At 50.0% G+C, this 25240-nt stretch overlaps 1 protein-coding gene across 2 annotated transcripts in view; it reads right to left on the minus strand.

Moving 5' to 3' along the window:
- OLFM2 (olfactomedin 2) overlaps positions 1-25240 on the minus strand; it is a 69394-nt gene that overhangs the window by 4473 nt on the left and 39681 nt on the right. For both annotated transcript variants that reach the window (XM_036459592.2, XM_036459591.2), the window contains exon 2: positions 384-533. In XM_036459592.2, the coding sequence (XP_036315485.1) occupies positions 384-533 (150 nt within the window). The remainder of the gene's footprint in view (positions 1-383; positions 534-25240) is intronic.

Below are 25240 nucleotides of genomic sequence, written 5' to 3' on the forward strand. Positions count from 1 at the left end.
GATCAAAGGGGAAGGAATCTTTATACGAACCTCTTGGCATAGAGGCTGAGACCCCTCCTCAAGGGCACAAAACACCTTCTCAGGAGATGAGTATGACACACTGAAGGGCTGAGTGGGGCGTGCACAGTGAGGGTGGAGCTCACACATGCAGGCGACGGATGCTGCCACTGGAGTCCTCTTTCCTCCTGGTTCCCACACAGAGTTCAGCCAAAAAATGGCTGAACAGATACTAACTAAAATATCCATCTGGAGGGGAGGCCGGTTGTCTGCCAGCTCCGAATAACCAGCATGGCTAGACATGGCCCTGGCTGACCTGGATGGGGGCGGAGGGCAAGAAGAGAACTGGGAGATTTCTCCGAATCCCCCCAAAGAAACCTTCTCACCTTCTCCATCAACTGCCGCAGCTCCCGACTCCTGCCGTCTCGGGCGCAGGTGCTCTGAGCGGGGATCACGGCCGTGCAGATGCATTTCCCATCGGGGGCCTGGGCCGAAGTATACAGCTGCCAGCCTTCTTCTGGGCTTTGGAAGAGGGTCTGTGGGGAAGCCACGGGTTAGAGAGCGGGAAGCCAGGGGGGACTCAGCCAGCCCTCTCTGAGGAGAAAGGGGAGCTGGAGAAACAACAGCTGCCTCCTACCAGATCCCTGGAATGGGCAGAGTGACTGAGGCAGGGGACCCCATGTTACAAACGACAAGATTGAGGTACAAAGAGTAAGAGAACACCGCAAGGAATTGTGGGATTTGAGCCCTTGCACAGGCAGGAATTTAATCTCGCACACACATTTGCACACACACAACATTGCCTCCATAACCACCATTAGAAATAGGGCTGCTAGGACACCCAGCCACGGATCTCCCTTTCTGCTTCCTCAGCCCAGAGACACATAAGCTCCGGATACACAGCAAAGGCCACTAAGCACAACCCTATTGTTGTCCCCTCCCCATCTCTGCCCCTGCTCCTGAGACGCCCAAGCATGGCAATGGCCACACAGTGACAATCCTGAGGGAGACTTCAGGGCCTTGAATACTTTAAGACTCCTCCTAAGCAAAACTTCAAGTTCGTTGATATAACTCAGGTAATTCTGAGATTTATCGTGGCTGTGTTTGCAAGCCATGATCCTTGGAATACTGGCGATCTTACCAGGTGTGCTGGGAAAAGGGTCCTCTGTGGTCAGGTAAGTTTGTGCCTTGTTCGAAAAAAAACACTGACTGCCAAAACTCTGATATTTCTTTTAGCAATATATTTCTTTTATTTATGTCAGGCAAGAAAAATAAATCAGACTGTATCAAACTAAAAAGTTTTGCACAGCAAAGGAAATCATCAACAAAACAAAAAGACAACCTACTGAATGGAAGAAGATATCTGATGAAATATCCAATAAAGGGTTAATATCTAACATTTATAAAGAACTCATACAACTCAACAAAAAAAAAAAAAAAAAGTCCAATTAAAAAATGGGCAGAGGATCTGAGTAGACAGGTCTCCAAAGAGGACATACACATAGCCAATAGACATGGCAAGATGCTCTGTGGCCAGGTAGCTCAGTTGATTACTAATTCCAGTATTATCCTGATACACCAAAGTTGCAGGTTCAGTCCCTGGTCAGGACACATAAAAGAAACAACCAATGAATGCATAAATAAGTAGAACAACAAATTGATGTTTTCTCTCTTTCTCTCTCTCTCTCTCTCTTTCCTTACTCTCTCAAATAAATCAATAAAAAATTTTGTAAGGATGCTCAACATCACAATAAAAAAAACCATGATGAGATATCACCTCACACCTTTCAGGATGGCTATCATCAATAAATCCAACAAACAACAGTGTGGTGAAGATGTCCTGTTGGTAGGAATGTAAATTGGTGCAGCCACTGTGGAAAACGGTATGGCGGAGCCTCAAAATATAAAAAATGGAACCACCTATGACCCAGCAATTCCACAGCTGGGCATATATCTGAAGAAACCCAAAATCCATATAATTCAAAAAGATATGTACAGCCCTATGTTCATTGCAATGTTATTTACAATAGCCAAGATATGGATGCAACCTGAATGCCATCAGTAGACAGCTGGATAAAGGAGATGCAGTGCATATAAACAATGGACTATTACTCGGTCATAAAAAAGAATGAAATCACTTGCAGCAACATGGATAGAGGGAATTATGCTACATGAAATGAGTCAGACAGGGAAAGACAAATACCACATGACTTCACTTATATGTGGACTCTAAAGAACAGGATAAATGAACCAACAAAACAAAAACAGACTCATAGATGCAAAGAACAAACGACATTGCCAGATGGGAGGGCATTTGAGGAATGGGTGGAAAAAGTGAGGGGATTAAGAAGTACAAATAGGTAGTTACAAAATGGTCACTGGGATGTAAAATACCGCATAGGAAATATAGTTAATCATATTGTAATAACTATGTATGGTATCAGCTGGGTATCTGGATTATTTGGGGGGGATCACTTCTTAAATTATATAAATGTATAACCACTATGCTGTACCCCTGAAACTAATGTAAAATAATATTGAATGTCAACTGTCATTGAAAACTCAAATGAAAGCTAAGAAAGCATTGGCTGTCGCTGGCTGGAACATGCCAGGCCTCCAGATCAGGCCCCCTTGAGCTTCTGGAGTTAGTCACAAGTCCCAGTCCTTTTGTGTTTTACCGCGGCATGATGGCCTCATTTGTTCAACAAGCATTTGTTAAGCGCCTGCTGTGTGTCCAGCTCTGTTCTGGATCCTGAAATCACAGTGTGAACAACACACACAAAGACAAAAGCTCCTCTAGGAGTGCACATTAGAGAAACGGAAACAAACCATTAAGTAAACGTCCTGTATTTAAAGGGTGATGGTGGCATCGAGAGAAGTAATGCAGGGAAGAAATGATGGGGGCAGGGTTAGAGGTGGGTGGGGTTGCAATTTTAGGGTGGCCTGGGAAAGCCTCCGTGAGAAGATGCACTTGAGTCAAGACCTGAAGGCGGTGAGGGAGAAGCCAAGGAAGGATGTTCCATGCAGAGAGAACAGAAGGTGCAAAGGCCCTGAGGCAAGATCCTGCCTGGAGTGACTAGGAAACATGGGAAGCGACTGGTGTTGCTGGAGCAAAGGGGTAGGTGGTGATGCGAGGGCAGGGAGGAAGAGGAGGAGGAGAGCATGGAGGGGACAGGGCCGCATGTCAGGGCCTGTAGGCAGTGAGGAACGTTAGATGTTTGCTCTGAGTGAGGTGGGAGTCATAGAGGGTTCTATCGATAAAAGGAGGATAGACATGACCTGAGTCAGGTGCTCACAGGCTCCCTCTGGCTGCTGTGGGGGGAACAGACTGTGGGGGTCAGGGAGCAGGATGAGGGCAGGAGACCAGGGTAAGGGTGACTGCTGTGACTGCTCCATCCCGGCAAGAGATGGGTGGTGAGCGTAGAGGTGGAGAGATGATGAGTGGTGAACACGGAGGTTGGAAGTGAACGACTCTGGTCCCATCCAGGATGTATTCCCACAGGCACTGAAGAAATTCTGATAAAAGCCCAAGTGTTTTGCAGAGAAACAAAGCCCTATAATTGATCATTTGCAAGCCATTCACTGAGTGCCCAGCAGAAGCCAGGCTGTGTTGTGCACAATCCTGGAGCCTCCAGCTATTACACGCCCACCTTTTTCTCTCCCACTCAATAAAGCCTTTTTCTGGAAAGCTTATTAGAATGTGAGTGATAAAATTGTACAGACGAGCTTGACTCCTCACTGTCATTAGTCATTGTTTGTGCCTATTACACAACCTTTTGAAGTTGGGGAACCCCTCTCTATGAGCCCATGTGGGGGAATGACGTCACTCGCCTTCCCAGACTCCCCTGCGTGCAGGTATGATTCAGGCGGAGCCAACACTCATGCCTCTGCAGTCCTGCGGCAGCAGCGAGGCTCGGATCACCCAAGGCCCAGGGCTTTCCCTGGGGGTCTGAGCCCGCTCTGCCTTTGCACTGGGCAGGCTTCTCCCGCCCGCAGGCCCCATCCCTGCCTCCTAGGAATCAGTGATAAATGCCTCCCTCTCGCCTCCCTGGTAGGAGGACTCTGAGGTGTGCACAGCGCATCGTTTCCCAGGGGAGCCCATTAGGACCTGTACTCCCGGTGCCCACAGCAGCACGCTGCTCACTAGCTCACCCTGCATGGGTTTCCTTCCCTTCTCCTCTCCCTTCTCCCACTGGGTCCTCTGGGGATCACCTCCTGAGGGAGCCCAACCCCAGACAAGAAGGTGACTCAACACAAAAAGGGTGAGTCAAGAAAGCTTTCCCCTAGCGCCTGGAAGACCATAGCTAGCTTTGCCTTCTTTCACAACAAATCCAGTTCTCTAAAACACACACACACACACACACACACACACAGCAACACACGTGAGTCCAGGCTTCCCCATCCACGTTCCCTGGCTCTGATCCCCAAGCAATTTGGACAGGACCCCCTGAAAAAGTCTCACCTGTGCAGAGACCAAGCTGCCCAGTCCAACCTATTTAGCATCTCCTTCCTACATCTCCTGGGCTGTGCTTTGAAGCAAACCATCCCCATTCTCTCAACAACAGAAATATTGAATTGCAAAAGAGAAGCAAGATTTACATGGCGAGGAGAGGCGGCCTCCGCGGCTTTCCTAAAATAATTGTCTGCGTGGACACCCCTCGCAGGAGCGCTCTCTGCAGCAGGGTAATTAAATGCCTGGGGTTTGGCCGCCGCCAACTCTCAGCACGGCAGGCATCACCCGCTGCCAGGTTCAAGATCAAATACTACACAGGCAAGTTCACGTCCCCAGGGGCCCCTGGGATGACCTGGAAGGCTTGATGTTTGAGGGTCCAAGTGCCTGCTCTGTTAGACTGGGTTTAGCTTGGAACCAACGTCATGAACTCTTGGAGGTCCCAGACCGAGAGACAGAGCATGGCCTGTGCTACCGCCTCCGACGAGGTGGCCTGTCTCACCTCCGATGTGGCAAATGCTCCCCAGAAGCCAGCCGCTGTCTTGGCCGAGACACTGGTTCTGAGTTTAATATCCCTGCTAATGGCCTCTAAGAGGGTAAGTATGTGCTCAGTGGCTGCTCAGCTTGTCTTTCTGGCTGGGAGTTTTCCAAACACTTTCGCAGAGGCTGCTGCCCCAATTAAGCCGATGTCTCTGGAACAGATTCGGGATTGACCAAGTCTGAGAAACTCAGGAAAAAATTCTCTGACTGTCACACCCAGGTCTCAGGGCCCAGCGCCCCCCCCCCCCCCCCCCCCACGCCTTGGTTTAAAAGCAATTCCTCGGTCTTCCAAGATCCCGGGGGCAGCCAGCCAGCCAGCCAGCGCTGGCTACGGGGGATTAGCCGACAAGAATAGAGCAAGCAGCTGGCTCTTAATAAGACAAGGATATTATTGCATTTGAGGCTGGACAATTTAATCAGGAAGCAGAAGTGGCTTGGGGCTTATACATTTATTTGTCCCCTGCCTTGTTCCAGAGAGGATTCGAGAGGTTTACAGGGATATGTAAAACACCACAGATAGCTCCAATTTAAAAAAAAGTGGGAATTAGGTGTTTCTGGAGGGCAGGCTGCCGATCCAAAGCCAGCCAGCGCTTGATGGTTTCTGCATTTGCATTTGACCCAGCCAATCCAAGCCGAAGAATTCAGCCCAGGGAAATCATGTGGACGAACAATTGCTACAAGGATGCTCGTTAATATCCAGGGAGAGAAAGAAAAAAAAATTGGACAGCTGGAATTCTCCCCTCATGTTGTCCAATCACAGGAGTATTGATTTCAAAACTTAAGTCGCCTTCACAGGAGGGAATACCATGCAGACATGCAAGTTGGGGATTAGTGGGGATTTTTATTGCCATCTTCAAGGGTATCTTATTTTCTGAGTTTTCCACAATGAATGCATATTGATCTTGTAAAGATTTTTTTTTTTTTTTAAGGGAGAAAAGGAAAACAGAGAAAAGCAGGGACATGGAGCCAGAAGCCGAGGCTAAGAAAAACGGATCCCTTAAGACCCGGCACAACCAGCATATGGTTGGGCCCTTCATTTGGCTCCTCGCTCCTTCGCCGCCAACTCAGAAAAGGAAAGCTGGTCATTTCTGTGGCTCCCCGTGTCCTGGAACCAAGTACACCAGATGCTCAGGAGATAGCTCAAGTATTTTTGGTACCAAGAACAGGCAAGGATCGCTCCCACGGCCCTCCCAAACAGGCGTCTGTGTGATGTCACCAGCCTCTTTCCAGACGCCACCCTTACGATAGAAATGACCCCCTCCTCCCGCTGTCTCTTCTTCCCCCTCGCCTGGCAGAGGAGAGCCGCACGGCCGGCCGAGAACAGTGTCCTGGGTCAGGCTGCCTGCAGGGTTTATGCCCTGGCTCGGCCGCCCACTGGCTGTGTGACCCGGGAAGCTCGGTTAACCGCTCTGTGCCATTTCCTCCCATGATCACCGCGCCAGCTCGCAGGGCTGCTGGGAAGCTCGGATGTGTTCACGCTGTGTGCACGAGCCATGAGAACAATCACCACAAGTGCTCGCTGCTATTGATTATCAGTTATTGCCCTCATGACACTCTCACTTCCCGCAGGGAAAATCGTTAGAGCTTGAGTCACTAAGTGAAGACGATCTGGAAGGACCGATGGAAGTCCTGTCTGTGGAGCTGGGGCTGAGGCTGCAGAGGGATGAGGTGTCACGGAAAGTCCAATGGCCTGCGGAGTGAGCGAGAGAGGAGAGAGAGGAGCCCTGCGGAAGGCGGGCAGAGACACTTGCTGCGCGCTGGCCCCCACGTGGCCCAGCGGCTTCCTGCTTAGGCCATGGCCTTGATGTCATTTTCCATCTTTACAGCAGTCAACACGGGTCCTCTCCATGCCGTCTTCAGTGGCCTGGCCCTTGCTGGAACACACCGTGCTTTTTTTTCTCACCCCCAGGCCTCCGCACTGGCTAGACCCTCTGCCATCAACACTCTCACCCCATCTCCTGGCCGGGCTCCCTCTTCGCCCTTCCTGGGGCTCAAGCACAAATGTCTTTTCCAAAAGCAGCCTCTGTTGTACCTTCTCCAGTAACCCACTTCCCCTGGCATCCTGTGCTTTTCCCCCCGCATCCAGTGGCTCCCAGCCTCTTTTTGGCCATGCCCCACCTAAGCATCTCTAAAATCCTGACCCCCCCCCACCACCACCACCACCCCTCTTGTGACATATAATTCTTATTTTTCAAAAAGAGGAACTCCTGGCAAAACCGGTTTGGCTCAGTGGATAGAGCGTCAATCTGCAGACTGAAAGGTCCCAGGTTCGATTTCAGTAAAGGGCATGTACATTGGTTGCGGGCACATCCCTGGTAGGGGGTGTGCAGGAGGCAGCTGGTCAATGTTTCTCTCTCATCCATGTTTCTAGCTCTCTATCCCTCTCCCTTCCTCTCTGTAAAAAATCAATAAAATATATTTTTTTTTAAAAAAGTGAACTCCTATTCACGTGCAGGAAGCCTAAACAAGCTTCCAAAGACCATGGCAATCCTGAAAGAGAAAAATAAACGAATGAAAGGACAGTTGAAGTACTGAGGAAGAAATCACTGAGAAACTGTCTTAAAAATAATAATATGGCCAAAACCGGTTTGGCTCAGTGGATATAGCATCGGCCTACGAACTGAAAGGTCCCGGGTTCAATTCCGGAAAAGGGCATGGACCTTGGTTATGGGCACATCCCCAGGGGGGGTGTGCAAGAGGCAGCTGATCAATGATTCTCTCTCATCAATGTTTCTAACTCTCTATCCCTCTCTCTTCTTCTCTGTAAAAAAATCAATAAAAATATATTTTAAAAAATAATGATAATATGAAGTGACATGAAAAAATAGCAAATAAAGTTTCAAAACATGTAGCAGAGAACTGAAATGCATCAATATGTCACTCTATATTTATATACTGTGTTTGAGGCCCCTAAAACTATCAGAAATGCAAAAAAAAAACTCACTGTTAATAACTCATTCTCGAATTGTCCTCCTTAAAAATCAAATTGCACCCCAGGGGCGTGTGCCCCACGTGGGAACCGCTGGCCTAATCCTTCTATTTCTTATATATGCTAAGCATTGTCCTAAGTACTTTGCATGTTTTAACTGATCTGGTTCTCACCACAATGCGAGGAGGCAGGCGCTGTCATTTATCCTCCTTTGAGAGGCAAGAGGGCTCGTGACTCTTGACCAGTCTCACAGACTGCAAGTGGTGGACCTGGGATTTGAACCCGTGCCATCTGGCTCCAGATCGCAGCACCATGCTTCACCTCCCCTGTCCTCCCGCAAGCCTGGCCGCAGTGGCCTAATGGGCCTCAGGGGCGGGAGGGATTCTGTGTGCTTTGCTCGTCACCGGGTCCCCAGGCCTGTCCCAATGAGTGTTTGTTGAGTGACTGGATCCAGTCGGCCGGTGGGGCAGAGAGCAAACCTGCCCGCAGACCCACCGTGCGTTTGCCCTTCTGCCTCTCCCACGGAGGCGTGTTCTGAGATCGGCTGCAGACGGACGCCCAGTGGGCTCCGCGGCAGCCGTGGCTTCTCTCAGAAGGGTGGCAGGATGGCCGCGACGAATGATCGGGGACACGCTTGTCTGCCATTTCTGAGCTATGACAGGGCCACGTCCCTTTGGAGGGTTTGAGATAATAGCAAGCTGCCCCTGTCAAACCTGGAGGCACTGGGCAAATCCTCGGAGTGATAAGCCTGACAGGCCTTAAGGAAGACATCAGCTCATCCATGCCGAGAGGGAGCGCTGGGGCCTCCCTCAGCCTGAGCAGCCTGTGAGAGCCTGTGGCTGGGGGAGGCGCCGGATGGGAGAAGCCTCTAGTCTGTCTATTCATTCACTCACTCACTCATTCATTCATTCACTCATTCATTCTTTCATCCCCTCCCAACGTCAATAACCCATCTTGCCCTGAGACGCTCTCTAAGTCTTGGCAGAACACTCCAGCACCTCTCAAGCCCCAGTTCCAGCCAGTACTTATATCCCAGCATGCCTTCGTCTCTGCCATCACAGTGCCAATGTGGGCCAATAATCAATGAAACCAACTTTCCCGGGAAAGGTGGGAAGAGACACAGGCCTCTGAGTTCAACTGACTTCCTGCCCTGGAGTCCAGGGAAGGATGGAGGAGCTTGCCTTGTGTGAGAATTTACAAATACTGTTATGCCCAGACTTCGTGATCCCCAAGGACCACCAGGGAGCCGAGTCCGATGCAATAAACAAAAGAGCCTGTACCATGCTAGCAATGGGCTCCTCCCACTCATGCCGGCAGCATGGCGGAAGAGAGAGAATTTCTCCCAGTGCAGGGGTTTTGAGGGCTAGGGATAACTCCGCCCTATGGGGCGGAGTTGGGAGCTCATCCTCGCCCCGCCCTGCCCTTTCAATACGAAGACTCAATGTGAATTTGGAAACGAGCCAAGATTTGGAAGCAGTCCAAGTGCCCACCAGTAGATGAGTGGATTAAAAAAAAAAAGCTGTGGTACATTTACACAGTAGAATACTACTTGGCCGTAAAGAAGGAAATCAGACCTTTGGGGACAGCATGGAGGGATCTGAAGGTTATTGTGCTAAGTGAAATAAGCCTGTCAGAGAAAGGCAAGTGCCATACGATTTCACTTGTATGTGGAATCTAATGAACAAAAGAAATGAACAAACAAAATAGAAACAGACTCACAGATACAGAGAACAGATTGACAGCTCTCAGAGGGGACAGGGATTGGGGCAGATAAAAAAGGTGAAGGGATTAAGCAAAGAAAAAAATCATAGACACAGACAACAGTATGAAGATCACCAAAGGAAAGGGGTGAGGGGGTAGAAGAGGGTAAAGAGGGGATGGAAGGAAACTTGAATTTGGGTGGTGAACATACAATAAAATATACAGATGGTGTATTATAGAATTGTACACCTGAAATCTATATAATTATATTAACCAATTCAGTAACATAAAATAAAAACTTAATTTTTTTTTCAGAAATGAAAAAGGAGAAGTTACAGTGGACATCCCAGAGATACAAAGAACTATGCTAGAATACTAGGAAAGACTGTACAGCACCAAATTCTATAACTTAGAAGAAATGGGTAAGTCTTTAGAAAGATAGCCTTTGGAAACTGAATCATGAAGAACTGGAAAAAATCTAAATAGACCAATGAAAAGTAAGGAAATTGGAACAGTCATCAAAACCTCTCCCAAAATATACATCTACACAATGGAATACTATGCTGCGGTAAAAAAAGAAGGAATTCTTACCATTTGCAACAGCATGGGTAGTACTGGAAAGCATTATGCTAAGCAAAATAAACAGGTCAGAGAAAGATAAATATCACAGGATCTCACTCATTTATGGAATATAATGAACAATACAAACTGATGAACAAAAACAGATCCAGAGACAGAGAAGCATCAATCAGACCGTCAAACCTCAAAGGAAAGGTAGAGGAGAGTGGGAGTAAGGAGGAGAGATCAACCAAAGGACTTGTATGCATGCATATAAGCATAACCAATGGACACAGATAACAGGGGAGTGAGGGCATGAGTGAGCGGAGTGGGGAGGTAAATGGGGTGATAAGAACACATATGTAATATCTTAATCAATAAAGAAAAATAAAATTTTTAAAAAAACTCCTCAAAAATAAAAGTGCAAATTTAACACCTATCCTTCTCAAAGTCTTCAAAAAAAATTTTGAAGAAGAGGCAATACTTCTTAACTCATTTTATGAGGACAACATTAACCCAATACCAAAACCTGGCAAAGACAACACAAAAAAGAAAATTACAGATTAAAATCTCTTGATGAACATAGGTGCAAAACTCCTAAACAAAACACTAGCACATTGAACACAACAATGCTTTAAAGAGATAATACACCACAGACAAGTGGGGTTCCTTCAGGGGTGCAAGGACCGTTCAACACATGCAAATCAAGCAGCGTGACACACCAAGTTAATAAAATAAAGGACAAAAATCACATGACCCTATCAAGAGATGCAGAATAAGCATCTGACAAGATACAACACCCATTTATGATTGAAACATAAATTTCAATGAAACAAATTTCAATGCAACATAAATAAGCAATGACAAGATACAACATCCATTTACTATACTCAATAAAATGGGTATAGAAGAAAGTACCTCAATATAATGGAGGCCCTCTATGACAAACCTTCGGCTTATATATTCAATGGTGAAAAACTAAAAGCTTTCTTCTAAGAACAGAAAACAAGACAAGGATGCCCTCTCTCACCACTTCCTCACCATAATACTGGAATCCCAATCAGGCAAGAGAAATAAATAAATGACATCCAAATTGGAAGAAAATTGTCACTTTTTGCAGATGACATGTCACTTTTCTAACATCTACATATAGAAAACCCTAAAGACTCCACTAAAAAAAAACTATTAGAATCAATAAACAAATACTGTAAAGTTGCAGGATACAAAATCAATGCACAAAAATCCATACATGCTATATACTAACAATGAAATGTCAGAAAAAGAAATTAAGAAAACAATTCCATTTGTAATTGCAACCAAAAGAAGAAGAAAATACCTAGGAATAAGACACATGAAATGGGTGTGGCAGTTATGAATCTGGAGGGAGCCCTGGCTGGTGTGGCTCAGTTGGTTGGGCATTGTCTCATTTACCAAAAGGTTGCCGGTTTGATTCCTGGTCGGGGCACGTGCCTGGGTTGTAGGCTCAGTTCTTGATGGGAGGCATGCAGGAGGCAACCAATCGATGTTTTTTTGTTTTGTTTTGTTTTATATATTTTTAATTGATTTTTTTAGAGAGGAAGAGAGAGGGATAGTTAGAAACATCAATGAGAGAGAATCATTGATCAGCTGCCTCTTGCACACCCCCTACTGGGGATGTGCTCACAACCAAGGTGCATGCCCTTGACTGGAATTGAACCCTGGACCTTTCAGTCCCCAGGCCGATGCTCTATCCACTGAGCCAAACCAGTTTTGGCAATCGATGTTTTACTCTCGCATCAATATTTCTCTCTCTCTCTCTCTCTCTCTCTCTCTCTCTCTCTCTCTCTCTCTCTCTCAAAATCAATTTTTAAAAATATTTTTTTAAATAATCAAGAGGGATATCTCTGATCCAGAGGACTTCTCTCAGACGGGGGGTAAGGGAGGAAATAGAGGCTCTCTGCTATTGCTCATCTCTGAGAATCAGCTTCATCTTCTCTTCAGTTTCTCATCTCTTCCATCATCTTGGTAACCAAGCCCCTGGCTTAAAGTCCCTGAAAGACCTAGAAGAGTTTCATTTTTCTAGTCAGCCCCTGAGGGGCTGCTCACTAAGTACCTGTGAGTGAACAGGCGGTTGTAGAATTTCACAGCTCAGGCTGTTTAGGTCCAAATTCTGATCTTTTCCTTCCTGTGTCACGCTGGGCAAGTGGCTTAACCCCTCTGTGCCTCTCTTAAACTCTCTGCTTACTCATCTAAAAGTTGGGATCTGACCAGCCGGCATGGCTCAGTGGTTGAGCTTCGCTCTATGAACGAGAAGGTCACAGTTCGATTCCTGGTCACGGAACATACCCGGGATCCAGGCTCAATCCCCAGTGTGGGACATGCAGGAGGCAGCCGATCAATGATTCTCTCTCATCATTGATGTTTCTATCACTCTCCCTTCCTCTTTCAAATCAATAAAAGTATTTTTTAAAAACAAATAAAAGTTGGGAGGATAATGGCTGAACTTTACAAGACTGATGTCAGGACGGTGAATTAGTACGTCAAGAGTCAGTCACAGGCTCTGGACGGTGTGCTCGGTTGGTTGAAGAATGGCTGCATGCACCAAAACGTTGCTGGTTTGATTCCCAGTCAGGGCACATATCTACGCTGTGGGTTTGATCCCCAGTGGGGACCCATATTGGAAGAAACCAATTGATATTTCTCTCATACATCGATATCTCTCTCTCTATCTATCTATCTATCTATCTATCTATCTCAAATCAGTAAAGCATATACTGCAGTGAAGATTTAAAGAAAAAAAAGTCTCAGAAGGAAGGAGGAAGGAGGTCAGGAAGAGATTAACCAAAGATCTGATTTGCATACTAGAGGCCCAGTGCATGAAATCGTGTGTGTGTAGGGTCCCTAGGCCTAGCCTATGGTCAGAGCCATGTCCGCCACCCCAGGACACTCTGTGACGCTGACACTGCCCCGTGAGTCCAGGCCCCAGTCCCTCTCCACTGCCACCAGCCTGGTTCCTGTGGTTCCTTGCTGGCCATCCAGCGACAGGAGCCTGTTTGCTTTGGGGGAGGGACCGAGCGGTGGCCAATGCACCTCATAGCAACTGGTCGATTGGTCGTGCTGGTCGTGATGCCTGGCCTTTTATTATTAGATATGCATTACCTATGAGCACAGACAATAGGGTGGTGAAGGCCGGGGGCCAGGTGTGAACCAGGTAAAGGGGGACAATAGGGGGGGGAAAGGAGACATCTGTCATACTCTCAAAAATAAAGATTAAAAAAAAAGAAGAAGAAGAGTCAATCACAGCATCTGGCACTGTTTGAGTGCCCGCCCAGTGACGGAAGCTTTTACACCAACTCACAGAAACAGCACTGTTCTAGCATTGTGCCCTGTTCCCCGCTGACTTTAAAATAAACTTTTCATTTTGGATTTATAGAAAAGTTATGAAGATAGTACAGAGCTCCCATGTGCTGCTCACCCAGATTCCCGTTAACATCAATTACCGTATTTTTCGGACCATAAGACGCACTTTTTTCCCCCCAGAAGTGGGGGGGAAAAGTCCCTGTGTCTTATGGTCCAAATATAGCCTACACATATACTTTAAAAAAAAGTTTTTTTACTTGCCCGGCTCTGTGTGGTCTCTGTGTGCTTGCCCGGCTCTAAAATGGTTCTAAATGCTGCTGTTTACTTTACAGGGTTGATTACATGTGTTTATGACTGTGATGTTGGGTTTTAATGCACATAAAATATTTTAGGACACTATTTGTTTCAGAATCTTTTTTTCTTCATTTCCCTTCTCTAAAAACTGGTGCGTCTTATGGTCCGGAGCGTCTTATGGTCCGAAAAATACGGTACATACATCCAGGGTCCATCGGTCACAGCTAAACAGTGCCTCACCATTACTAAACTCTAGACATTATCTGCATTTCTCCAATTTCTCCTCTCACGTCCTTTTTCTGGCCCAGGATCACGCCCAGGACCCCACGCTGCACTGCGTCAACACATCCCCTTAATCTTCACGGGTCTGTAACCGTTGCTCCGCCTTCCCTTGTTTTTCACGACCATGCCATTTTCAGGGGGTTGTGTAGAATGCCCCACCGGCTCGAGGGCAGCAACGGAGTTCTGATTGCCCCTGCGGTCTCCCCAGCTCTCAGCCCCACGCGGGGCACACAGCAGCCGCTTCACAGAATCTTCCTGAATGAATGAATACACGCGTGCAGCCACTTACGGCTTTATCCTCCCACACTCTGTGTTCTGCCGACATCCCTGCCAGAGGCTAGATCTAGAAAAGTTCAGGGCGGAATAAAAGCCCTTCTCCTTTCAGAAAGAAGGATTCGTTTTTGATCCCTCTTTGTAGACATCAAGGGTTCATTTCTTTAATATTGTGCCAAAGGGAAGCAGCTACATTTGCATCAGACAGTCACATTTTTCAAGGCGAGCGGGAGAGATCTTTCCAGCGAGACGGCGGCATCTCTTCCACCACAGAGCTGCCCCTTGGTGTCTCTTTCTCCCTCCATCACGCTGGGCCGCTGGCAGATGGCGGGATGGAAGTGAGGGGGCTCCGGGAGTATCCACGCTTGGATGCCCTCTCTGCTTAGCAACTCAAGGAACCTGAGAGCCTTGCAAAGTTGCTGAGACCGAGTCAGCCTCCTCCGGAGCTGGTGCAGGGGCCTGGCGATGAATTAGAAGCTCTGCTTGCCCTCCCCGCTGGACGGCCCGGTATTTACCACGGGGACCGAGAGGCCTGCCTTTGGGTGCACAGAATGAGCCCTTTTTCTAGCATTAGCCGGTCAGAAGTGGGAATTCCCTTTCGCCATACAGGCCTGCGGGCCCGGCTGCTCTTTCTGTCTCGGCCCCGGGAGGCCACGGGGAAGGCAGGGAATGTAAGAGGAATGCCCGCAGTGAGTAATTTCCCCATCACCGCGGTCCCTGCTGCTGCTGGAAGACACCGGCCCGGGTTTAATCTCTCGACTGAAGTTTGTCAGAAGTAAAAATGAGCCTGGGTGAGCTCCTCAGACACTTCCCTCGACGACGACGTACAGGAATTCAATTTCTGGCACGGGCATAAATTTGCAGCCATCAGCGCCCGTGGTGGGGGCTGGGGCCGGGCCCACTGGCTGGGGATAGATTGCTAAAATCAATCCGTCAGCACGGGGAAAAGGTCGTCGTGGGGTAAATTTATCTTCCAAGGCATTTCGCACGGATCGCTGCAGCCGCCCCTTCAAAATGGAGGAGCTGGCTGCAAGGCTCCCGGGGCGGGCGGGGTTGCCTGGGGGAAAGCCTTGAAGACTGAGCAGGGCAGCTAATGCAGCAGCCGCGGGAGCCTGGGGGTGCGGGCAGGGTCAGAGTCTGCCAAGCAGTGGCTCCCCGGTGGCTGTGTCCCTTACTCTGAATCTGGGGGCTCCTCTGGGTATCCCTTATGCTATGGATGGAGTTGTGTTTCCCCCCGATAGATTAAATAGAGAAGGTAGACCACAGATCGGGATGCCAGGACACACACAGGCTTTATTGGAGGGAAGGATACCCCTTCTAGCTGCTTCCAGGGAGAGGAGCGGAAGAGAGCGAGCAAGTGGAGTACAAGCACCTTTAAGGATAGGGGGCGGGGATTAGGGCACTCAGCACACACTGACTGGTGATTTAGGGACCTAGAGACTTAGGAATGGGGGTGGGGGGGCTAAGGGTATTTGGCAGGTGCTGATTGGTGGTTCAGAGTCTGGCCGCAGGTGGGGTTTACGTCTGTCCATCAACTGAAGGAAGGGAGGATCTATCACCCTGTGCTGCAGTTCTCATCCGCAAGCCCTCACACTGTGACTGTATTTGGAAAATGGGCCTTTAAAGAAACTACAGCCGAAACCGGTTTGGCTCAGCGGTAGAGCGTCGGTCTGCAGACTGAAAGGTCCTAGGTTCGATTCCGGTCAAGGGCATGTGCAAGGACCTGGCGATGGTTGTGGGCACATCCCCGGTAGGGGGTGTGCAAGAGGCAGCTGGTCGATGTTTCTCTCTCATCGATGTTTCTAGCTCTCTATCTCTCTCCCTTCCTCTCTGTAAAAAAATCAATAAAATATATTTAAGAAAAAAAAAAGAAAAAGAAAGAAACCACAGCGGTGACTAGGGGAGGCCCCAGGTCAATATGTTTGCTGCCCTTGTAGAGAGATCAGGGCACAGGTAGGCACAGAAGGAAGACCAGGTGAAGACTGGAGAAGGGGGCCATGGACCAGCCAAGGAGAGAGGCCTCAGCTCAGGAACCAGCCCAACCCTGCTGACGCCTTGTCCTCGGTCTTCTAGCCCCCAGGATGGTGAGAAGCGAAAGGCCTGTTGTTTGAGCTGCCCAGTCTGGTATTCTGTTATGGCAGCCTGAGCAGCCCACTGCCCTCTCCTGCAGCCGTGGCTCTGCCTGAGGCCTGTGGGTACCGCGGCTCCCCTTCGTTCTGACCCCAAGGTCTTCAGCAAGCCTCTTGCTTGTTCTCTTATCCCCGCCCACCGTTCTGCAAAGAGTCATGTGTTGGACCTTCTCTACTCATCCTGTTGGAGGGAGCCAGGTTGCGCCCTGGGACCCTGCCAGGCACGGTGTTGTGGAGCGGGGCCACACAGGGTCTTGAATAATAGACTGAGAGCTCACCCTGAAGGGGTGGGAAGCATGAAGGTTGTGTGCATTGGTTTGCTGGGGCTGCCATAACAAAGTGCCCCAGACTGGAGGGCTTAACAGATGTTTAATTGCTCACCATTCTGGGGCTGGAAGCCCAAGAGGAAGTGCTGCCAGCGCTGATTTCTCCTGAGGCCTCTCTCCTTGGCTTGGGGGTGGCCATCTTCCCCCTGGGTCTCCCCATGGCCTACCTTCTGTGTGTCTGTGTCCTAATCGCCACTTTTTTTTTTTTTTAATATATTTTTATTGTTTTCAGAGAGGGAGACAGAGAGAGATACATAGAAGCATCAATGAATCATGGATCAGCTGCTTCTGCAAGCCCCCTACTGGGGATCAAGTCCGCAACCTGGGCCTGTACCCTGACCTGGAATCAAACCGTGACCTCCTGGTTCATAGATTAATGTTCAACTACTGAGCCACGCGAGCTGGGCCTATCTCCTCTTGTAAGGACACCAGTCATATTGGATTAGGCCCATCTTAATTACCTAATTTTAACTTAATTACCTCTTTCAAGGCCCTTTTCTCCAAATACAGTCACATTCTGAGGTCCTGGGGAGAGGACTTCAACATATGAATGTGAGTGGGGGAAGGATCTGGTCAGGAAGATCATGGAGGTGGACTGTCCAGGGAAGACAGACAGAGCTATCTGCCAGTGAACTGCAGGTGAGGACCCGGGGGGCTGAAAGCTTTATCCTAGGATTTTTCCAGAGCTTTCAGAGAAATGAATCCCACAGACAGAAAACAGCTCCAGCCGACAGCAAGGCACGTCCTCCTGCTCCGAGAGGAGGGGGCGGCTGCGGCCACCTGGGTCAGGGAGCTCTTTGTTAGCGAGAATGGGCCCGTTGAAGGGAAATCGATTCTGGCTAAGCGCTGAGCAGCTGCTCCCAGCCGAAGCTGGGAGGGAGAGGCCCCCTGCCCCCGCTCCCCCAGGGCTGGGCCAGGCGCCAGCGGGAGGCTGAGGGATGTTCTTCCAGGTGGCAGATCCCAAAAGGGCCTTCCATCAACACGCATTGTGGCCGCCCGCGCCTGTGTCCATCCGAGGTGGGGTTTCAGCATCACCTCCATCCTGGGCACTCACCAGAGACCAGCCACACGTAGCGACGATCACCGCCCCCAACTCGCCCACATGCCAGACACTTCGCATGCACGATGCATGGTGCGTGGGTGAGGGGCCTCCTAGCGCCACCTCCCAGCGGGGTGACCTTGAGCGAGTGACTTAAAACCTCACCGTGCCTCCGTTTCCCCATCAAACGGAGCTCACAGTAGCACCCTCCCTTAGGGTGGTTGTGGAGGTTAGATGAGCACCTGTGCAGAGCTCCGAGCCCTACAGATAAGAACCGGACAATGCCGGCTCCTGCTCACGTCTCCCCTCGCCTCACAATGGCTCCGGGAGGCTGGTGGTGTTACACGCTGAAGGTCAGGGTGGCAGTGGCTGGTGTGTCGCCAGCCTGTTCAGGGTCAGAGGTCATGCCCAATGGCTGGTGGAGGAAATTGAACGTGGGGGGATGTGGTGCTGAGGAGCCAGAAGGGGTGAAAGAGGGCAGGGGAGAAGGTGAAATAACCCAGAGAATAGCAACTGCAAGAAGCTGCAGGGCTGGCAGGGGGGAGGGAGGAGGAGTGTTACTGAGCCCGGGAGCCAGGCCACAAGCTGCCTGAGTGGATGCCAGGTGGGCACTAGATGGCGGGGGCGAGGGGGGGGAGGTAGAGACAAGCCCTGCCTGCAGCAAAGAAACCAGGAGAAATCCCCCAGGTTCTTTCTCCCTCCCGCCTCTAAACGCCCACCACGGCCTTCTACGGGCTGAGTTTAACAGGAAGCCAGTGAGCAAGGCCACCTGGAAAATGTAGTTTTCGGTCAACTCCCCTGAGATAGAGAACAAGGGAAGGGCGAGGAAGGAATGGATCTGAGGGGCACCAGGTAAATGACCGTCTCGCTAACAGGACTCAGGACCCAGGCTGCCTCTCTCTAAACTGCCTTGGTTACTGAACAACACACTTAGGGAGCATTTGGTCATGTCTACTGTCCCGTTTCATCCCCTTCTGCAAGCCTATGGAAGAGCAGTGGTAATGCTGGATCCTTCTTGTCCAGAGTTAGGAATTAAATTTAAAAGTCACCTCCTCGGGGAGGCCTCCCCTGACTACCCCCTTAAAGAAATCCTTCTCAGTCCCCATCTCCCAGCCTGATATTTGTCATGGCAGAAACCATACTGTGTTTGTTGGCTGGTGTGGTGTATGACCCACTAGGAGGGCATGTACAAGGACCTCAAGTCTTGGTCTCTACCATGTTCCCAAATGCCTAAAAGCACTTGGCACATAGTAGGTACTCCATAAATATTTGTACAAATTTTTTTAAATTGATTTCAGAGAGGAAGGAAGAGGGAGAAAGAGATAGAAACATCAATGACGAGAATCATTGATTGGCTGCCTCCTGCACACCACCCCCCCACTTCTCCCCCTACTGGGGACCAAGCCCACAACCTGGGCATGTGCCCTTGACCGGAATCGAACCTGGGACCCTTCAGTCCACAGGCCACTGCTCTATCCACCGAGCCAAACTGGCGAGGGCTGTACAAGTTTTTAAAACCTTGAGATAATGGTGCTTGCTCTGTATATTAAGTGGCAGAGCTGGAATTTCAAACCTGATCTGTGAGCTGTACAGATGCTGGTGTTTCTTCTCTGCTGCACATCTGTCAGCTGCCCCAGGGCTCTCCAAACTCTGTGTATCCTCCAGGGCTCAGAGTAAACATCACCCCCTCCAGGAAGCCTTCCCATCCCTGCAGTCAGGTCCCAATCCGCTGCTGTGTGTGTCTCCACAGTTCCCTACCCCTCCCCTCTAGCAAGTTCCTTACATCGTGTTCTCTTCCTTGCCTGGGCGAGAGTCCGCATGTCCTGTTAAACTGTTAGCTCCAAAAGGGCAGGGCTGAGGCCTCCTTCCTTCCTTCCTTCCTTCCTTCTTTCCTTCCTTCTTTCCTTCCTTCCTTCCTTCCTTCTTTCCTTCCTTCTTTCCTTCCTTCCTTCCTTCCTTGAACGAATGAACGAATGTCTCTTGCACATGGCAAGTCCTCAGTGTCACTTCTTTCTCCCCCACTCTCCACACACCTTCTGTTCCATTCCCTCAGGACTCCCTCCCTCTTCCCCCTCTCTCTTTCCCCTCCCTCTTCTCCCTCCCTCTCGGTGTGAATACAGGGGCTTTGGGGTTTGGAAGGAGGCACGGGGTTTAAGGCAGTTGAGTACAGCTCTGAAGCAATAGACCCCAGAGCCCAGTGACCTGAGTTCAAATCCTGGCCCCTCCACATTCTAGCTGTGTGAACTCGGGTAAGTGATTTCACTTCTCTGCGCGTCCATTTCCACATCTGCCAAAAGGGGGGGGGGGGGGGGCTGTGCGGCCCCCCGGGGCCGTGGGGGAATTACACCAGCCGTTCCGACCTGTTCCGGGGCAGCATCTCTCCCCCTCAGCTCCCTTCTGCGATTCCCATGCAATCTGGGGAGCGCGGAGCTGGGGCTCTGGCAGTTAATGAATCGGAAAGGCTCTCAGCTGTGTCAGGGGAGCCCCCGTGCCAAGTTGGCCTGATTTCCATGCCGAGCGAGCTGAGCACGGGCCCTGGTGTCAGACATCCATGCTGCGATTGGCACAAGTGCCTGGTGCTCCTCTGGCCCGCTTTGGGGGAGCCTGGGGCGCTGCCCAGATCCCCTCGCTGACCCAGTGCACCCACCCTGCAGCTGCTGAGAGCAAAGGCCCGCCGCTGGAGACCTGCCCTTGGCTTTTGGGAGCCAGCACAACCCTGGATACACCTCGGAGGTGTCCTCCACCTCCAGGAGCAGCCAATGGTTGACTGACTCGGGGGCCCAGAAGCCCGCCCCTTTGCAGTACAATTTACCTTCCGGAGGGAACCCCAGCCCCGTCTGGATCAGGCCAAGCTTAGAGCCTGTGGAAACTTCATCCTTGGTCAACCCATCCCCCGCTCAGTTCTACTTCGCTTAGGCCCCACGCCCGATTAATCATGCACTCCAACTCTGCAGCTCAGGTTCTGCTTCCCAGGAGCCCAATTGAACAGGGAGGGGGCGAAGGGAACAATGTCCGTTCAATGTAAGGGAGTGTTCACGTGGGCATCCCTCCAAAGCTCAAAGGCACACCCTGGCACCACGTTCTGTCATTCCCACCTGCACACGCAATCCGTCAGCCAACCTGAGAGGAGCTCTCGCTTCAAAATGCATCCCACATTCTGCCCAGTCCACCCACTCTACATGTGAGCATCCATCGCTCCCCGAGGCTCACTCTGCTGCATTCTTCTGTATGAAATTCCCTACTCTGACCCTAGATTAGATGCATCCTGTTTCTTGCCCGTCTCCTCCATGATATTAATAGAGCCCCAAGGGCACAGTGATTTTCATTTTGTTCTTTGCTGTGTTCTCCAGTCAGAATAGCGCCTGGCACATAGTAGGTACTCAGTAAACATTTCTGGAATTAAAGAACAAGTTCTTGAAATGCATTCATTTACAGACGGTTTTTATCGTCTCTTCCTTGTACAGCTTTATCATCAGAATCTGCTCACTGCTCCATCTCCCAGTGGCCATCTACCCAGTATAGATGCCTCTGCCCTGGCCTCCTGACTCCCACCCTCACCTCCCAGAGTCTGTTCCCACCACGGCAGCCAGAGGGCACCTGTGAGCACCTGAGTCTGGTCACATTTTTTTTTTTTTCTTTCAACTACAAGAGAAAGTTCATTTAGAAAGTCACAGAGGGAGAAAAAGTGAGCCAGATGGGCTGTGGGAGCTCAGAAAGGAAGTTACAGAGGCAAAGAGGGGCCCTTGGAGCTTAGGAGTGAGCGAGAGGGCAAAAGTACACACCTTGAGAAAAGAAGAAGGGGAGAGGAAGAGAGAGAGAGAGAGAGAGAGAGAGAGAGAGAGAGAGAGAGAGAGCATAAACAAGTGCCAGGTCACGTTCTTTCTCATCTCGAAATCCTGCATGGCACTCGTCCAGTGTGGCTCAGTGGTTGAGCACTGACACAGGAACCAAGAGGCTGCCCATTTGATTCCAGATCAGGGTACATGCCCTGCTTGCTTGATCCCTAGTAGGAGGCCTGCAGAAGGCAGCGGGTCAATGATGTTTCTCTCTCATTGATATTTCTCTCTCTCTCTAAAAATCAACAAAAAACATATATTAAAAACAAAAATCCTGCATGGCTCCCACCTCACTGCGGGTAGAAACCAAAATTCTCCCCCTGGCCCACAAGGCCCAGCAAGATCAGCCCAGTCACCACCCTCCCCTGCCCTCCTCCATCCTCCCCTTAGCTCACTGTGCTCCAGCCATCCAGGCCTCCTCGCTGTTCCTGCAACATACAGACCATGTTTCTTTTATATCCAGTCTTTGCCCAGGCCATGCCCACTACCTGCAAGGTCCTCCTCCTTCCTTCAAATCTTAAATGTCATGTTTCCAGAGCACTTCCTGAGCTGCCCTCTCTCCCAGGCAGAACTACGTGTAGCTCAGCACTAGTCGCCCCCCTACTTAGCAGCTTCCAGCACATCATTTGCGCATGAATTTTGCGTATTTCCTTCCTTCCCCTCCAGATGTCAGGCAGGGGTTTTCTACCTTTTGCTGTTCGTCGCTGTGTCGCCAGCACTTAGAATCAGTGTCCTGCACTCAACAGGCACTTGGTATCTATTTGTATTTTTATTTGTTTTTTTCAAATATATTTTTATTGATTTCAGAGAGGAAGGGAGAGGGAGAGAGAGAGATAGACACATCACTGATGAGAGAGAATCATGGCTCGGCTGCTTCCTGCACACTCCCCACTGGGAATCGAGCCTGCAACCCAGGCACATGCCTTGACCAAGAATAGAACCGTGGCCTTCCACTGGGCCACGTCGGCCAGGCTATTTGTTATTTTTTAAAATCTACACAGCCATCCTATGCAGCAGGAACTCTCAGCATCCCCCCTTACAAAGATGAGGAAACTGAGGCCCAGAGAGGGAAAGTGCCATGCCTCAGCCATGGGTCAGAGAGAGGGCCCATGAGCTGAGGCCGTGGGCCCCTGTGGTGTGTGTGTGTGTGCGTGTGTGTGTGTGTGTGTGTGTGATTACATGCAGCTTGTAGTGTGTGCCAGTCTGAGCCCAAGAGCTGTATCTGCCTGAAAGTGGACACAGGAAGCTGACAGACAAGTTCAGGCAGACTTTGCACGTCAGCCTCTGTGTGTGGAACGGAGACAGTGGGGCCAGGCCCCAGGCAGGTGCGGACGCGTGTCTGTGTTCAACCGTGTGCGAATGTGTGCATGTGTGACAGTGCGCTGGAGGACAGGAACTTGTGCATCTACAGCCATGCTGTGTTTGTGTGTGTGTGTGTGTGTGTGTGTGTGTGTGTGTGTGCGCGCGTGTGTGTGTGTGCGCGCGCGTGCGAACGTGCAGGGGGTAGTTCTGCGAGGCTTGGATGGAGCTAGAGCCAAAGTTGAAGGAATGTGGGGGGGGGGGGGGAGGGAAGAACCCCATCAGCCACGAGCCTGTTATTTATAGACGTATCCTGGTTCATAAATTCCTTTTTTTTTTTTTTTTATCTCCCTTACTGCTAGAGCCCTATAAATATTCATGAGTTTCCTGCCTTGGAATATTTAAGTAGTTGGAAGGAGGAGGGAGTGGGGCAGGCCTTGCGAGCCCCATGTGGTGCTGGGAGGGGGAGGGGGGACCTGCAGCAGGGAGGATGGCTTCTCTCTGGATTTGCCTTCTCCCCTCCAGATCCCCTTCCAAGCTGCAGCTGGCAAGATGGGGACGGTTTTTGGCCAACACAGAGATCTCTCAGTGCCTATTATTATTCTTCCCCAGTGTCTGTGGAAAAACACCGCCCACTCCAGGGGCAGGGAAGGTGTCTGCGCTGTTGCCGCGGCTCTGACGCTAGCTCCAGCTTGGAAACTTATTACCCTGGGACCCCCCGCTCAGGAGGGAGGGGGAGGCCGCTCAGAGGTGCCACAAGACAAAGGCGCTCTGGAGACACACCAGGCGGAGGGCATGTGTGGCCCCTGCCTCCTCCTATGGAGCAGAGCAGGTCGGAAAGACTGGTCCATACGAGAGGGAATAAAGAGTGCGTGTATGGACTGCATATGGGAGCGTGTTAACTCTCGGAATGTGTAAGAGACTGTGGCAGTCAATAGAAGTGTCCACAGATTTTTCTAGTTCTTCTCTCCAAGACTGTACTTGGGTGCTGTGTGCATGTGTCTGCTGTGGGGTGACTATGTGAGTCCCCGTGTGTGATGAGCCTGTGCGGAGTATGGGCATCCCTCCAGTCTGTATAAGAGGGGTCACAGCCAGCGTGGATGGAGGGATGGCCACCCTGGGCATTCCAAGCTGTCAGCTCTGCTGAGCATGTTTTCAGGTCCTTGGGCCTGAGCTAGCTTACACTTGGGTCCCAGGATAAGCTGCACTGGAAAGTTCACTTCACTTCCCCTCATTAGTCCTGGGATGTGACACGTCATTTGCCATGGACATTAATCCCAGAGGTGCTCAATAGTTGGAGCAAAGTGGCTCAACAAGCAGGGAGACCCCCACAGGGCAAACCTATTCTGCCCTAATCTCCCCACAATCAGCCCATTTTCTGTTTCTATTCTCATGAATTCTGTTCTGGTCTGTCTTAGGATGTGGGTTCAGCACTAGTCCACCCCAGTACTCAGGTTCAACTCTGGTCTATCCCAGGAGCTGAGTGAGGCCTTGTCTATCTTAACCCAGAACTCCACACTGGTCTCCTAGGACCAAGTTTGTCTTCTGTCTATCCCCAGATCCAAGTTCAGCCTTTGTCTCTCCATGGCTTAGGTTTGACCCTAGTCGGTCTCAGCGTCAGCCATGGAGTATCTTTAGACTTCAGGGGAGCCATAGCCGGTTTGGCTCAATGGATAGAGCATCCGCCTGCAGACTGAAGGGTCCCTGATTTGATTCCAGTCAAGGGCACATGCCCAGGTTGTGGGTTTGATCCCCAGTGTGGAGAGTGCAGGAGGCAACCAATCAATGACTCTCTCATTGATTTCTCTCTCTCTCTCTCTCTCTCTCTCTCTCTCTCTCTCTCTCTCTCTCCTCTCTGAAATAAGTAAAAATATATATTTTAAAGAATACCTCAGGGGAATATTCCTGCTCTGTCCCAGGAGTTGAATAATCCCTAATCTCGAACCTGAGCTGAGCCTGGTCTATCTCAGAACCCAGCCTCCACCAGGTCTATCTCAGTCTCTGCATCCACCTTCCTCAACTTTCACAATCAAGTGAGAAAGCCGTAGCTAACGTCTCCTTTTCCTGAGCATCTCCCAACTCATGGAGCACTTTCCTCCACGTGCTCAGGACTCTTGGATGAATGTCCACTGCAAATGATTGCTGTGACTAAGGATTACTGAGGGGGAGGGGATTTTATTTTTCCAATGCCATTATCTAAGATTCATTAACGTAGATCATATGAGTCTTTCTCAAGAATTATTACAAG

This window comes from Pipistrellus kuhlii, unplaced genomic scaffold, assembly GCF_014108245.1.
Source record: "Pipistrellus kuhlii isolate mPipKuh1 unplaced genomic scaffold, mPipKuh1.p scaffold_m20_p_30, whole genome shotgun sequence".
Lineage (NCBI taxonomy): Eukaryota > Metazoa > Chordata > Mammalia > Chiroptera > Vespertilionidae > Pipistrellus > Pipistrellus kuhlii.